The sequence below is a fragment of the Arabidopsis lyrata genome, assembly GCF_000004255.2.
Source record: "Arabidopsis lyrata subsp. lyrata unplaced genomic scaffold ARALYscaffold_4, whole genome shotgun sequence".
In the NCBI taxonomy this organism is placed as follows: domain Eukaryota; kingdom Viridiplantae; phylum Streptophyta; class Magnoliopsida; order Brassicales; family Brassicaceae; genus Arabidopsis; species Arabidopsis lyrata.
The window spans coordinates 1,044,955-1,058,192 of NW_003302552.1; the positions used below are offsets into that span (position 1 = coordinate 1,044,955).

Genomic DNA, 13,238 nt, shown 5'->3' on the forward strand with positions numbered 1-13,238 from the left:
TGTCATGTGGCTTTAGTGTGGAAGCCCTATTAGATGGCCATTTATCGTTTTATTAATCACGTTTTTTTAATTAATCATTGAAAGAGGGCAATTGCGAAGATTTATTAATTAATTACTTTAAAAAGTGTTTCTACAAAGAAAAAAAATCCAAGTCGACTTGCAATCTTACCATATATTTTCAAAAAATACAGATTAATCATACGAAATAAAAAAATTAATACATACTCCTTCTGTTCCTAGAAGGTTGATGTTATAAAGTTTTTATATATATTAAGAAGCAATTATTGTTTAATTATTTGTCAATTACTTTTTTTATACTAAATAATTTTTAATAACTTTGAACCAATAGTATTAAAAAATAGTTAATCATTACGTCTTGAAGTTTACTATATATTAATTTTAATTAATAAAAAATAAAACAAAACCTAAAAAATCAAACTTTGTGGAACAAACTAAAACACTAGAACATCAAATATATAGGAACAGAGGGAGTAATATATAACCTTCATACGTATCTTCTAAAATGTTTTGCTCTTATCTACAATTTCAAATTTTTAAAAGATGATTTTGAATTATTTTTTTTTATGAAATGTGAAATTGATTAATAAATAGGGGTTTTACAGACTATGTTATGAACAAAAACAGAGTATTAGAAAACAAAAAAACAGGGCATAGGAGACTATCTATTCTCCCTAGAACGAAACCATTCTTGCAGCAGACCTCGCAGCTTCTTGGAGTCGTAGTACCGTAGCGATGAAATACGATTACGAATTAACTTCTCAATAGTTTTTGAAACCTGGGTATGAGTACATAACCTTTTATTATGCCTCCGATCATTCCGTTCCCTCCATAGACAGTAAATTGTAGCTTGAAAAGCTAGCCGAAGAAAGATGTAACGGTGGCCCTCATTTTGCTGCACACACAAGCAAAGAAGAGTGCCGTTCCAGTCAGGTCCGGTTCAGAATGCAACAAACCTCCAGCCACATCTAACCAAACCAGATAAGAGAAAGGACACGCAAAGAAAAGATGATCCCGTGACTCATCTCGCTCTCCACGGAATAGACAAACTTGAACACAACCCCATTGCCGCATTCTAGTTCCCGTCGATAACCTATCTTTGACGGCCAACCAAGTTATAAACGCAAACCGAGGGACTGCTTGAGAGAACCATATTACCTTACACCACTCAACCTCATCATACTGAAGACGGATTTGATCCCATGTCCTTGTTGTAGAGAATGTGGGACTGTATTCTTCTGGAAAATGACGCCACAAGTTCACATCTTCCACAAGTTCATGAATTTGAATTATTCGTCGTGAGAACTTCAATTTGATCTATTATTTACAAAAAATTTATAAACATGACGGTGATGAAAAAGTGTTATTATGCGAATTATTTTTGATTTTGCGAAAGTAACTCTATTTTTTAGGAATGAAAGAGAAAGTAAAAAAAATGACGACTCATATAGTTTTGTTTTCCAGAAAACTCTTACAATAATTTCATATTTTTGCAAATTAGCAATTTATATCAAAAATTGTTATTTATTAGAACATGAACTATTACTTTACTTTTTTTTTTTTTTTTTTTGACGTCTAGATTTATTATTTATTGCAAATTATGAAAACTGTTACATAGACGATTCTACAACGGATAATTCCTTCCGACCCTTATTAGATCCACGACAGACGATACTTCCTTCTCCATGCTCTTGACGGACACCTTCAATGATCCACGATTTGACGACACTTTTCTCTCTGCGTAGAATCCTGGCGAACGGCTATAATTGTACTTCGCTGGAGATCTCCTGCACACTTGCCACCTTTAGTCTGCAAATTTATTAATAAATCGCAATATCTGGGACTCGAACCTCAGATCTTTTGGTGTAGAAGCATTAATTAATCTTTGGTCAACCAATTGGCCAAGGGGCTTCCACATAACTATTACTTTACTTTTTATATAGATTTTTGGAAAGGTTTTTAATAATTCGTTTTATTTGGTGTAGGAAAAAAATACTTTGGACAAGAAAGAAGGCTCTGGTCGGATCGTGACACACCGACCTTTGACCGGTTCATCATAACGTGTCCGGTTTTATGGTTAAATCGTCAGAAAGTGGAAAAAAGTTATTTAAGATTCAATTACTTAATGATTAATTATTTGCTTCAACATCTATACAACTTTTTATCAAACAAAACGACATTTTCACATTCCTTTTTCTTTCTTTATTCACTAAGATTCTTTGTCAGATTAATTTAATTTAATAAAATTTATATTTCTGACATGTTCTGTTACGTTTGATACAGAAGAATAATCGGAAGAGAATGCTTCTCGACATCTCCGACCACGACGCTGGCACTATATAATAAGTAATAACATTCGTATAAATCAAATATTGAACTTTTGTAACAAAAAAACAAATTCAGTAATTTAATTTTTTTTTTTACCAAAATATTAAGGTAGAGAGAGGAAGAAGAGCGAAGTTTGCTCCCACCCATTATCTCTCTCTCAGAAAATTAAAAAAACAGATTCAATTGTTGCACGTTCTTTCCTCAATTTGATTTTGATTTACAACCAAAAAAGACCTTTAAGTTTCTTTTGTGGGTCTATCAAAAAACCGAAACTTTTCTCTTTCTTTCTCGAGAAAAATTACCTTTTTTTCGTTTCTTATTACGAAGAGAAAGAGAGAGATTGTTAAAAACGGTTCAAACACATAGAGAATTTGAATGAGAAGGATCCGATCAACAAAAACTAAAACTTTACGACGATGCTGCAGAGAGCTGCGAGTAATGCGTATTCATGGTGGTGGGCGAGTCATATCCGAACCAAACAATCTAAATGGCTCGAACAAAACCTTCAAGGTCTCTCCTTTTCTCATCCATCTCTCTCTCTCTCTCTCTATCTATATATGTGTTTGATTGTGTTGATTAAAAGAAAAGTTGAGATCTTTGAGGTTGATCTAAAAGGATTTTTGTTTTGGATATGAATTTGTAGATATTGAAGAGAAGGTTCAATATGTGTTGAAGCTGTTACAAGAAGATGGAGATTCGTTTGCGAAACGTGCAGAGATGTATTACAAGAAGAGACCAGAGCTCATTAGCTTTGTTGAAGAATCTTATAGAGCTTATAGAGCTTTAGCTGAACGTTATGATCATATTTCTACAGAGCTTCAAAATGCTAACACCACGATTGCCTCTGTTTTTCCTGACCAAGTCCCAAACTTTGCCATGGATGATGATGATGATGTGTCTAGATTCGCCAAAAGATCGAATATTTCTGGTGCTAATGTCCCTAATGTTCCGAAATTGCCTGTTAAGGATTTGAAGAGCGCGGTTAAAGTGGCTACGAAGAAGCTTCAGCCGAGGAAATCTATGAAGTACACGGGTGGTTCTACGAATGTGGTTGTTAAGAGCTCGGGTTTGAGTAAGCCTGAGGCCATGGGGGAGATTGATAAGTTGCAGAAAGAGATTTTGGCCTTGCAGACGGAGAAGGAGTTTGTGAAGAGCTCTTACGAGATTGGTTTGTCTAAGTATTGGGAGTTTGAAAAGGGTATTAAGGAGAAACAAGAGAGGATCTGTGGTTTGCAGGATGAGTTTGGTGAGAGTGTTGCGATTGAAGACGATGAAGCTCGGAGATTGATGACCGAGACTGCGATAAAGTCTTGTCAGGAGAAGCTAGTGGAGTTGCAGGAGAAGCAAGAGAAGTCTTATGAAGAAGCTAGAGAAGAGCATGTGAAGATTAAGGAGTCTAAAGAGAAACTAAGATCTATGGCAAGCCAGTTTTTAGGAGACGAAAGTGTCTTTGCAAAAGACGATGGTGATGAAGTTAGAAGAACAGAAGAGTTGGAGCATGAGATCAAAGAGATGTCTAGAAAGAAGAAAGAGTTGGAATCTGTAAAGGAGAAGATTAGAGAACATTTTGAGTCTGGTGCGAATTCATCGCTCAACGCTACAGATATGGCTGAGAAAGTCGATGAGCTTGTGAATAAAGTGATTAGCTTGGAGAGCGCGGTTTCCTCGCAGACTGCTTTGATACAGAGACTAAGAAACGAGACCAACGGTCTTCAGACACAGATCAGTACTCTTGAGACAGATAAGGCTTTGTTAGCAGACGACAAGAGTGATCTGAGGAATAAGCTGAGGGAAATGGAAGAGAAACTCAAGGCATTGCAGGATTTGGACAGAAATGTTTTGGACAAGAGTAGCAACCTGCAGACACATTTTGATGACGCTTGTCATAACCTCGATAACCTCTCTGGTGGGAACCTGCATGAGGTGAAGCCAGAGAGCGAGTCTGGTAACTTGGCAATGAATCTGGAATCGCAGAAAGATCTGGAAGGTGAGAAGAGGACTTTAGACATCAGTGAAGAGACAAAGGAACATCAAAAGGAAATGGGTGAGGAGAAGAAAGAAGCACCTGAGAAGAGTGTAAAATTCGAGCAGACCCACAATGCGACAATAGAAGCAGAAGATATTATCATCCCAAGTACAAATCCAGAAACTGTTTCGGAATCTACTGAAAAAGTAGATTCTGATTTAGAGAAGCAAGGTGCATCTGATAATACAGATTCTGTTCTTGATAATGTTTTGGAGAAGCAAGGTGCGTCTGATACGACAGATTCTGTGCCGAATAATGTTGTAGAGAAGGAGATATCTTCTAAAGAATCTGATATCACTTTCAATAGTGAAGAACAAGAGGATCGAAAGGAGAAAGAAAGTGAACCAGATTGGAAAGAGATGTTCATGAAGGGAATGGAAAACAGGGAAAAGCATTTGCTTACAGAGTACACGGCTATTCTCAGAAACTACAAGGATATGAAGAAAACTTTGGATGAAACCAAGACAAAGATGAAGACAGAAAATGCGACAAAAGATGATGAGATCAAGCTACTAAGAGAGAAAATGAGCCTCCTGCAGAAGGGTCTAGGAGACAGTAATGACTTGATGGAAAACCAATTGTCAAACGACGACTATTCGATCGGTTTCATGGCTGCAGAAAACCAGAACATGTCCCTGGTTGAGGAACAGTTCAGGTTGAATATTGATGAGCTTCTAGAAGAGAATTTGGATTTCTGGTTAAGGTTCAGCACAGCATTTGGACAGATACAGAGCTACGATACTTCAATCGAAGATTTACAAGCCGAGATATCAAAGCTTGAGCAAAGAAGAAAGCAAGATGGAAGCAGCACAGCCAAATATGCCCTGAGATCAGATGTTCGACCACTGTATGTACACTTAAGGGAAATAAACACAGACCTGGGGCTCTGGCTGGAGAAAGGTGCTTCCTTGAAAGAGGAACTGAAATCCAGATTTGAGTCGCTGTGTAACATACAGGATGAGATAACAAAAGCCCTGAAGTCAAGTGCTGAAGACGATGATTTCAGATTCACGAGCTATCAAGCTGCTAAATTTCAAGGTGAGGTGTTGAACATGAAGCAGGAGAACAACAAAGTGGCAGACGAGTTACAGGCCGGGTTAGATCACATTACCACGCTTCAACTCGAGGTTGACAAGACTCTAGGAAAGCTGATAGAGGAGTTTGCTCTTTCGGGTTCAAAGAACAAATCTGATCTTGATCTCCAGCATTCAGATAGCCGCTCAAGAGTACCCTTAAGGTCATTCATCTTTGGCTCCAAACAGAAGAGAGCAAAGCCGTCCATATTCTCCTGCATGCATCCCTCACTATATAGAAAGATGAAGACTTCTACATAGGTAATATTTACATATTATATACTACATACTATCCAGAGAGTTAATTGATTCATATACTGTAATTTATCAGATTCATGGAGGATTTGATTCATTCGTGTCTTTTTTACCTGTATTTCCCTGGGGAGGTTGACCTGTTTTTATCCCCCATTCCCTCTCTTCTTTTTTTCGGTTTGCGAGATTGAAACAATAGCTTTTGTGTGTTGGTTATATCCTTTTTGAGTATTGTAGATTGTTCACAGTTTGTAACTGGTGAAGCAAGAGGAATGTCTTCAGGCTTTTTACATTTTCTTTGTTTTCATCAAAATTTGTATGTTCAGAACCATTACAGGAAACAGAGTTTGTGATTTTATGTATTTTCATTATGGTACAAAAATAGGCAATAGTTCTCCAATAACCTTGTGAGACTATGCTATAGGACTAAGAGCCATTATCTCCCCAAAAAAACTCGGAAGTGTAAAATCAGACTGAACATATATTATGTCATTCTGCAACAGTTATGCTTGATTTTCAGTGAACAAGCTAAAATTAGACAAAAGTTCTGCAACAATGCTATAAGACTATGCTAAGAATCTTAGAGCCATTATTTCTCAAAATTGTGTAAATTCAGATTGAAAATTTTATTTAGACAGATGAGAAACTCATTTTATTTGTCATTCTGAAACAGTTACACAAGAGTTGATCTTCAGAGAACAAGATTCATGAACAATTTACACGAAAAGAAAAGAGAGGAAAACTCAACAATTTACTGAAATATTTGATATCAAGAGTGTTATGTTTATAAACGAGATAGTTTTTCAAGTCTCAAAATAAATTTTAGAGACTACCTTAGCTCCTCTTCCTTTAGCCATATATAGACCTACATGGTGCATCAACTCCTGGTACATAGAAACATAGCAGAAGAATAAGAAGATGAACCGATTCGACCAGAAAAAATTAAACTAAACATGCTAATTTCAGAAGCATCAAACTATTCACCTGAGGATGAGCCTGAGCGCCTTTGATATCTTTCGCAACATGAAGAGGGAGGTCAAAAGTAGCGCAGCCACGCGAGTAAACTACCACATCTTCTAGGGGAGAAAGAACACCGTGGTTTCGGGCAGAGAGTGCAGTAGCCACAAAATCAAACACACATATGTCTGTACAGATACCTACAACCACAATCTTTAGATCCCCAAAACATAGGGATGTTCAAGGAAGTTAAAGATATGATTCCTAAAAGCAGTAAACTTGTTTAACATAACTGATCATACATATCATCAAAAGAAAACTTACAACTTTGATCTGTTTTTCCTTAATCCAATCCACAAAAACATTAGAACCATCTTTCTCCATCGAACCCACAAACCCATCAATACAATCCTTTCGCCTAAGAGTGGCACAATTCTCACTTTCAAGCCATTTCAGAGCTGATTCATTATTATCAAAAGAAGAAAGAAATCAAGACACTATCTTCACTGGTTATAAAATCAAACAAAGACATTAACAGAGCTACAATACCAGGAACAAGTTCAGCTTCTTCAGTTCCTATAATACAATGAGGAGGATAAGGTATCTCCGGAATATCCGGATGATGAGAGTCAATAAAGGCCAAAACCGGCCATTTCCGATCACAGAACTCTCTAGCAAGCTTTGCACTTTCCTCCACCATCTTCGATATTTGTTCATTATGCTTTGTTGGAGCCTGCAAAATCACAAGTCAAACAACTTCACTTAGGCAATATCACAAACACTTGGAAGACATTAAGAAACAAAAACAAACAAAGTCGCAATTTTTGCGAGAAATTATATCAATTCGTTAAAAAAAAACGTTTGAATGAAGCAATATCACAAACACTTGGAAGACATAAAGAAAAATAATCAACCAAAGTTCCAATTTTTTTCGAGAAATTGAACCAAACCATATTGCCGGAGCCAATTGTGCAGAAGCCATTAACAACGTCAACGATGACGAGACCAACGCTCGAGTCTCGATTCAAATTGAGAGATTCTTCTTCATCCACTGGTATCTGCTTCTTTAGCTGATCGAATATCGTTTCATGATTCGCCATATCGATACGAGATTTGAAGAAATTGAGAAAACTGGATCAAAATTTTCTAAGTAGAGGAGAAATGCGAAGCAAGTTCTGGTCATGTTACAATTTTCAGAAATCTAAAGTTTTGTTTTAATAATTCAAAAAATGACATTGTCAACAACTGGGGGTGTAGCTCATATGGTAGAGCGCTCGCTTCGCATGCGAGAGGCACGGGGTTCGATTCCCCGCACCTCCACTTTTTTAAATTCTTTCTTTATAGTATTTGTTTCTCTTGTTCGTTCAGACGACAGCAGATTATGGGCTAACAAAACTATCCCGTAAAATGAAAACAGTTCCCCCAGTCACACGTGAAGCCCTTCCAGTGTTTTTTTTTTTTTTTAATGCTTTTATAACTCAAACTTTGTTTTTTATCCATCAAAAATGAACCTTTATGTTTTTGGAAATTTTCTCGTTTTTATGCAGAACTGATCATAAATATACGGAATGAAAAATGGCATAATGAAATTACTTTTTAAAAAAATATGTTGATTAATATATACATATATTTAATAAACAAAATAATGTTTTTACTAATTTTTAAGTAATAATTGATAATAAAAATATATAAATAAAAATATATAAATATTAAAAACTTAAATATCATAAAAATAGTATAAGTTTATTGTAAATACCTTTCTGATTGCTAAATATTTTGTATGTATAAAATAATAAAAATCCTTTATGCAAATAAACAACTATATATACTCAACTTATTTGTATAATGAGATTTTACTTTTATTTTTTAGGCGAAAACACAAATTCTGCGTTTTTGTGTGTTTCTAATGCTATTGGCAAACTTTGTTGCATAATAACATTAAAAAACGTTATTCCGCCCAATTACCAATAGAAGCCTGTATCTGTATAATGATAACTCAAGATTTACCATACGTCTTACCAACCTAAGGGGGTGTTATTCAATGGTGGAGTTAAAGTCAATTCTTTAAGGTTTAGATTTGTTTTCTGATATTGGTTTTAAGAATCTGTTTGTGTGGATTTCAAAATCTCTGCAGTATATCTTGGATTTTGATTCTAATAATTTACTCATAAAACTCCAAAGAGGTTTTATTTGAAATGACTTAATATACAAAAATTTTACAAGTCTTTTAGTTTTGAATAACACTGGATTTTACAAATCTGAAAGAATTGATTTTAACTCCACCATTGAATAACACCAAATTTTTAAAATCTAATGAAGTATAAGATCTAATAACACCAGATTTTAACGTTAGATTTATAATCATTAGTTGAATAACACTGGATTAGTGTTGGATTTCAATTCTATTAAAATCCATGAATAACACCACCTAAATTAATCTCACCCGTTCATTTGTAGACTCACCTACAACATCTGCTTCCACAATCACATGAAATAAAAAAACTGTACTTTTATCGTATGATATTATAAATAACCACGTCCCCACTGAGATTTCGTAAATATCTTTCTGCTTGCCTATAAATGAATATAGTCAAAAGTTACATATTATCAGAGTGACAATGACAAACTTCAAATACAACAATGGAGATGAAACAAAGCTCCACGTGGTAATGTCTCCATGGTTAGCCTTTGGTCATATGGTTCCATATTTGGAGCTCTCTAAGCTCATAGCTCAAAAGGGTCACAGTCTCTTTCATGTCTACTCAGGGCCGGCTCAGACCTAAAGCCCATCAAACATGTGCTTTAAGCATCATATTATATTTTAGTTTTTAAGGGGCATTAAATTTCAGAAAAGATCTTGTAGTACAGTGGTTAATGTCTCATTTATTGCTGGAATTGACGAGTTTGAGTGACATTAAGACGAATTTTTAACATTTTTTTTGTATTTTTGTTGGTTAATGAGTAACAAAAACATTTTGGGCTTTAGGCATCCAAATCCTTTGGGCCGGCCCTGTCCACTCCACGTAACATCGATCGTCTCCTCCCACGGTTGCCGGAAAATCTCTCCTCCATCATTAACTTCGTCAAGCTCCCACTTCCCGTCGGCGACAATAAACTCCCGGAAGACGGTGAAGCTACCACCGACGTGCCTTTCGAACTCATACCTTACTTAAAAATCGCTTTCAACGGGTTAAAAGTTCCGGTGACGGAGTTTCTTGAATCTTCGAAACCCGATTGGGTTCTTCAAGATTTCGCGGCGTTTTGGCTTCCTCCAATCTCTCGTCGTCTCGGAATCAAAACCGGATTCTTTAGCGCTTTCAACGGCGCGACGCTCGGGATTCTTAAACCGCCGGGATTCGAAGAGTACCGTACTTCTCCCGTTCTCCGGCGGATTTTATGAAGCCGCCTAAGTGGGTCCCGTTCGAAACTCCGGTAGCTTTCAAGTTATTCGAATGCCGGTACATATTCAGAGGATTCATGGCGGAAACCACCGAAGGGAATATTTCCGACATCCACCGTGCCGGCGGCGTAATTGACGGCTGTGACGTCATCTTCGTACGAGTATGAAGCAGAGTGGTTAGGACTTATGCAAGATCTTCACCGGAAACCGGTTATACCGGTGGGAGTTTTACCTCCAAAACCGGAAGAAAAGTTTGAAGATACCGACACGTGGCTGACTGTTAAAAAGTGGTTGGACTTACGGAAAAGTAAGTCCGTTGTTTACGTAGCTTTTGGTTCAGAAGCTAAACCGAGTCAAACGGAGCTGAATGAGATCGCTCTTGGTTTAGAGCTTTCCGGTTTACCTTTCTTCTGGGTGTTAAAGAATCGGCGTGGTCCGTGGGATACCGAACCGGTTGAGCTTCTAGAAGGATTCGAGGAGCGTACAGCGGATAGAGGTATGGTGTGGAGAGGTTGGGTTGAGCAATTGAGAACATTGAGCCATGACTCGATCGGTTTGGTTCTAACTCATCCCGGTTGGGGAACGATAATTGAAGCTGTCCGGTTTGCTAAACCGATGGCAATGCTGGTTTTTGTGTACGACCAAGGATTAAATGCGAGAGTAATCGAAGAGAAGAAAATTGGTTATATGATCCCTCGGGATGAAACAGAAGGTTTCTTTACTAAAGAAAGTGTTGCGAAATCACTAAGATTGGTAATGGAGGAAGACGAAGGAGAGGTTTATAGAGAGAATGTGAAGGAGATGAAAGGAGTGTTTGGAGACATGGATAGACAAGATCATTATGTGGATTCATTCTTGGATTATCTTGTTGCTAATCGTTAAGTTTGAGCATGGAGTCTTGATCCAATGGCGGGTTAATTGAATGAACTTGTGATACTTATAATAATGGAATTTGATCAAGTGTTGCAACGATGATCAATGTATAATATTATGATGTTTTGGAATGGTCAAGTTTTTTTTAGTACAAAAAAAGTTTAACGTCTCATGTGTTGCACATTTTTTATAGTAACAATTCATCTTCTTGTATTAGCAAGAACATCGAGCAAAATTGTGAAACCAATCTAAGGCCTAAACAAAATGGTCGGACCGAAACTAAGAAACCGAACCAAATATAAGACAAAGAATGGTCTTTGTGATTAGGAGCACTATCTTCAATTTTCTATTTTTTCCTTGTTTGTAGAATCCATAATTCTAAGTTTCTAACTTCTTGTAATGTTTTCCTATTTAAGAGAAGAAAACCCAGAGAGCAACGGTAAATTATGTTTGTATGTTAAACCATGTGTTTTAAATTTTCTAAGCTTGTTATTGAAACCATATTCGTGGTATCAGAACTTCCATTTTGATTTTGATATGGAGCATAATTTGTGCTATCAAAACCGCACAAAAAAAACAAAAAAGACCACCTTGTGTAGTAATTCGTCTTTTTATTTTGGCTTTAATCCGAGTCATGAATTGTGGTATCAAATAATCTATACAAAAGAGGAAGAAAACTTTGTTCATCCTCAATTGCGTCTCCACATTCAAATTTTTCTTCTCCAAAACTTTGATTCAGTTGGAACGAATAAGTCACTTGGAAGAACATGTTCTTGTTGTGTTGTGGAAAAGATTTTTAGGATTTTCAGCGAACATTGAGGACAAGGTACTTTAGAAGACGAACATATTGGTGCAAATACAGGATCAACAAACAACCACAAGATGGATGGATCGACTAATAAACGGAACAAAGAATATTCAATTAAGGGGGTGATTGGAAGGCTTTAAAAGTTTTTAACTTTTTTCTGTAAGGTTTTTAAAGTTTAATTTTTACCAATCACACTTTAATTATTTAAAAGTTTCCTAATTTTTCTCACAGTCCATTTTATTCCTTCATTTTTAAAGCCTCATAAACCTCACTTTAGAAATCTAAAAAATAAAAGCTAACAGTTTTTTTTCTCATTTTTTCTTTCCCAAATGTATAAACTTCTCATAAAAAAAAAAATTGAACTTGATGTCATGATGATGAATTTTGATAAACATGCAATATTCATACATAAATTTGTGGTTATGTCATCGTTTGGATTTTTGTTTTGATTTATTTACGGCAAAATAAATTTATTCATTCAAATTCGAAACAGACGAGTTTTTTTAATAGAAAACCAGTCCAAAATAGAAGAGCTTACATGGAAAAATATAGAACCACGTGATCGTACATATTTTGCAATGCAGTCAGCACATATGTTGTTACAACATAGAATACATGATAAAGTAAAAGAGGGAAAAAAGAGTTTCATAGTTTGGATTTAAATCCGGTATAATTTATATTGTTTAAAGTTATAATTTTTATAGTCACAATTTTTACTAATCAGTTTTAATATTTTTAAAATTAAAGTCTAACAAAAGTTACTACAGTTAGTCTCTCTAGCCTAATGTAATCTTTGACTTTTAGTTAATCATTGATAATAAAGAGTGATCTTCTTTGTGCTTACTGTTTAGGAGGACAATGTCTACTTTCCTTTGTTTGTAAGGAATTCATGATTCCCACTTTATGTACCATGTTTCTATTTTAGAAAGAAAAAAAAAATGTTGAAGTATAAAGACATATTATTGTAATCTTTCTAAGATCGTGATCTGGACCGCATCAATTAAAAACGAATATTGAGGATTTTTCTAGCTAATGCAACTGCGAGAGAGTTCTACAAACGAGGAACTAAAGTTTATTAATATATATAAAAAAAAAAAAAAAAGAGAAGGAAAACCATAACTCAAATTTTGGAAAATGGTTATTCAAAGAAAACATCAAATTGAATTTGAATGAGTTCAAGTTACTAGGTTAAATCTTTTATTGTTGATTATATTTATATTGGACTAATTACGTTGGAAAAACTTAAAAGTTGATAAGTTCTCAGGCAATCATCCGTTGATACATACTATGGTTTTTATATGGTTTCAACTTTTATAAAACCAAAAAACAGTAATACCGTAAAAATAGAACTGCAACCAAACCAAATTACATATTGTTTTTATATGGTTTCAGTTTTATTAGGAATGTGGTCTAACTTAACCCAAAAGTTAGCTCAAGAGTTAAGGATTGTCACATCCTTTATATACTTCCCAAAGACCTTAATCCCAAGCAATGTGGGAGATT

The 13,238-nt window shown here is 35.5% G+C and overlaps 3 protein-coding genes and 1 non-coding gene across 4 annotated transcripts; 3 read left to right on the forward strand and 1 right to left on the reverse strand.

Moving 5' to 3' along the window:
- Positions 1-2,228: 2,228 nt before the first annotated feature.
- Positions 2,229-6,063, forward strand: LOC9316519 (protein NETWORKED 2D). The gene is made up of 3 exons (XM_021028538.1): positions 2,229-2,856; positions 2,990-5,706; positions 5,777-6,063. The coding sequence occupies exons 1-2, from the start codon at positions 2,763-2,765 to the stop codon at positions 5,704-5,706; spliced, it is 2,811 nt and encodes a 936-aa protein (XP_020884197.1). The 5' UTR covers positions 2,229-2,762; the 3' UTR covers positions 5,777-6,063.
- Positions 6,064-6,326: 263 nt separating this feature from the next.
- LOC9314691 (nicotinamidase 1) lies at positions 6,327-7,815 on the reverse strand. Its single transcript, XM_002880406.2, has 5 exons — positions 7,605-7,815; positions 7,204-7,387; positions 6,979-7,112; positions 6,682-6,867; positions 6,327-6,581 (listed from the first exon to the last, which is right to left on the reverse strand). The coding sequence occupies exons 1-5, from the start codon at positions 7,752-7,754 to the stop codon at positions 6,501-6,503; spliced, it is 735 nt and encodes a 244-aa protein (XP_002880452.1). The 5' UTR covers positions 7,755-7,815; the 3' UTR covers positions 6,327-6,500.
- Positions 7,816-7,901: 86 nt separating this feature from the next.
- Positions 7,902-7,974, forward strand: TRNAA-CGC. Its single transcript has one exon. It is a non-coding gene; the product is annotated as a tRNA-Ala (tRNA).
- Positions 7,975-9,089: 1,115 nt separating this feature from the next.
- LOC9316520 (UDP-glycosyltransferase 91A1) lies at positions 9,090-11,076 on the forward strand. The gene is given in 4 exon segments (XM_021029238.1): positions 9,090-9,405; positions 9,660-10,027; positions 10,030-10,208; positions 10,210-11,076. Coding segments are annotated over 4 exon segments (1,407 nt in total). The 5' UTR covers positions 9,090-9,272; the 3' UTR covers positions 10,937-11,076.
- Positions 11,077-13,238: the final 2,162 nt, after the last annotated feature.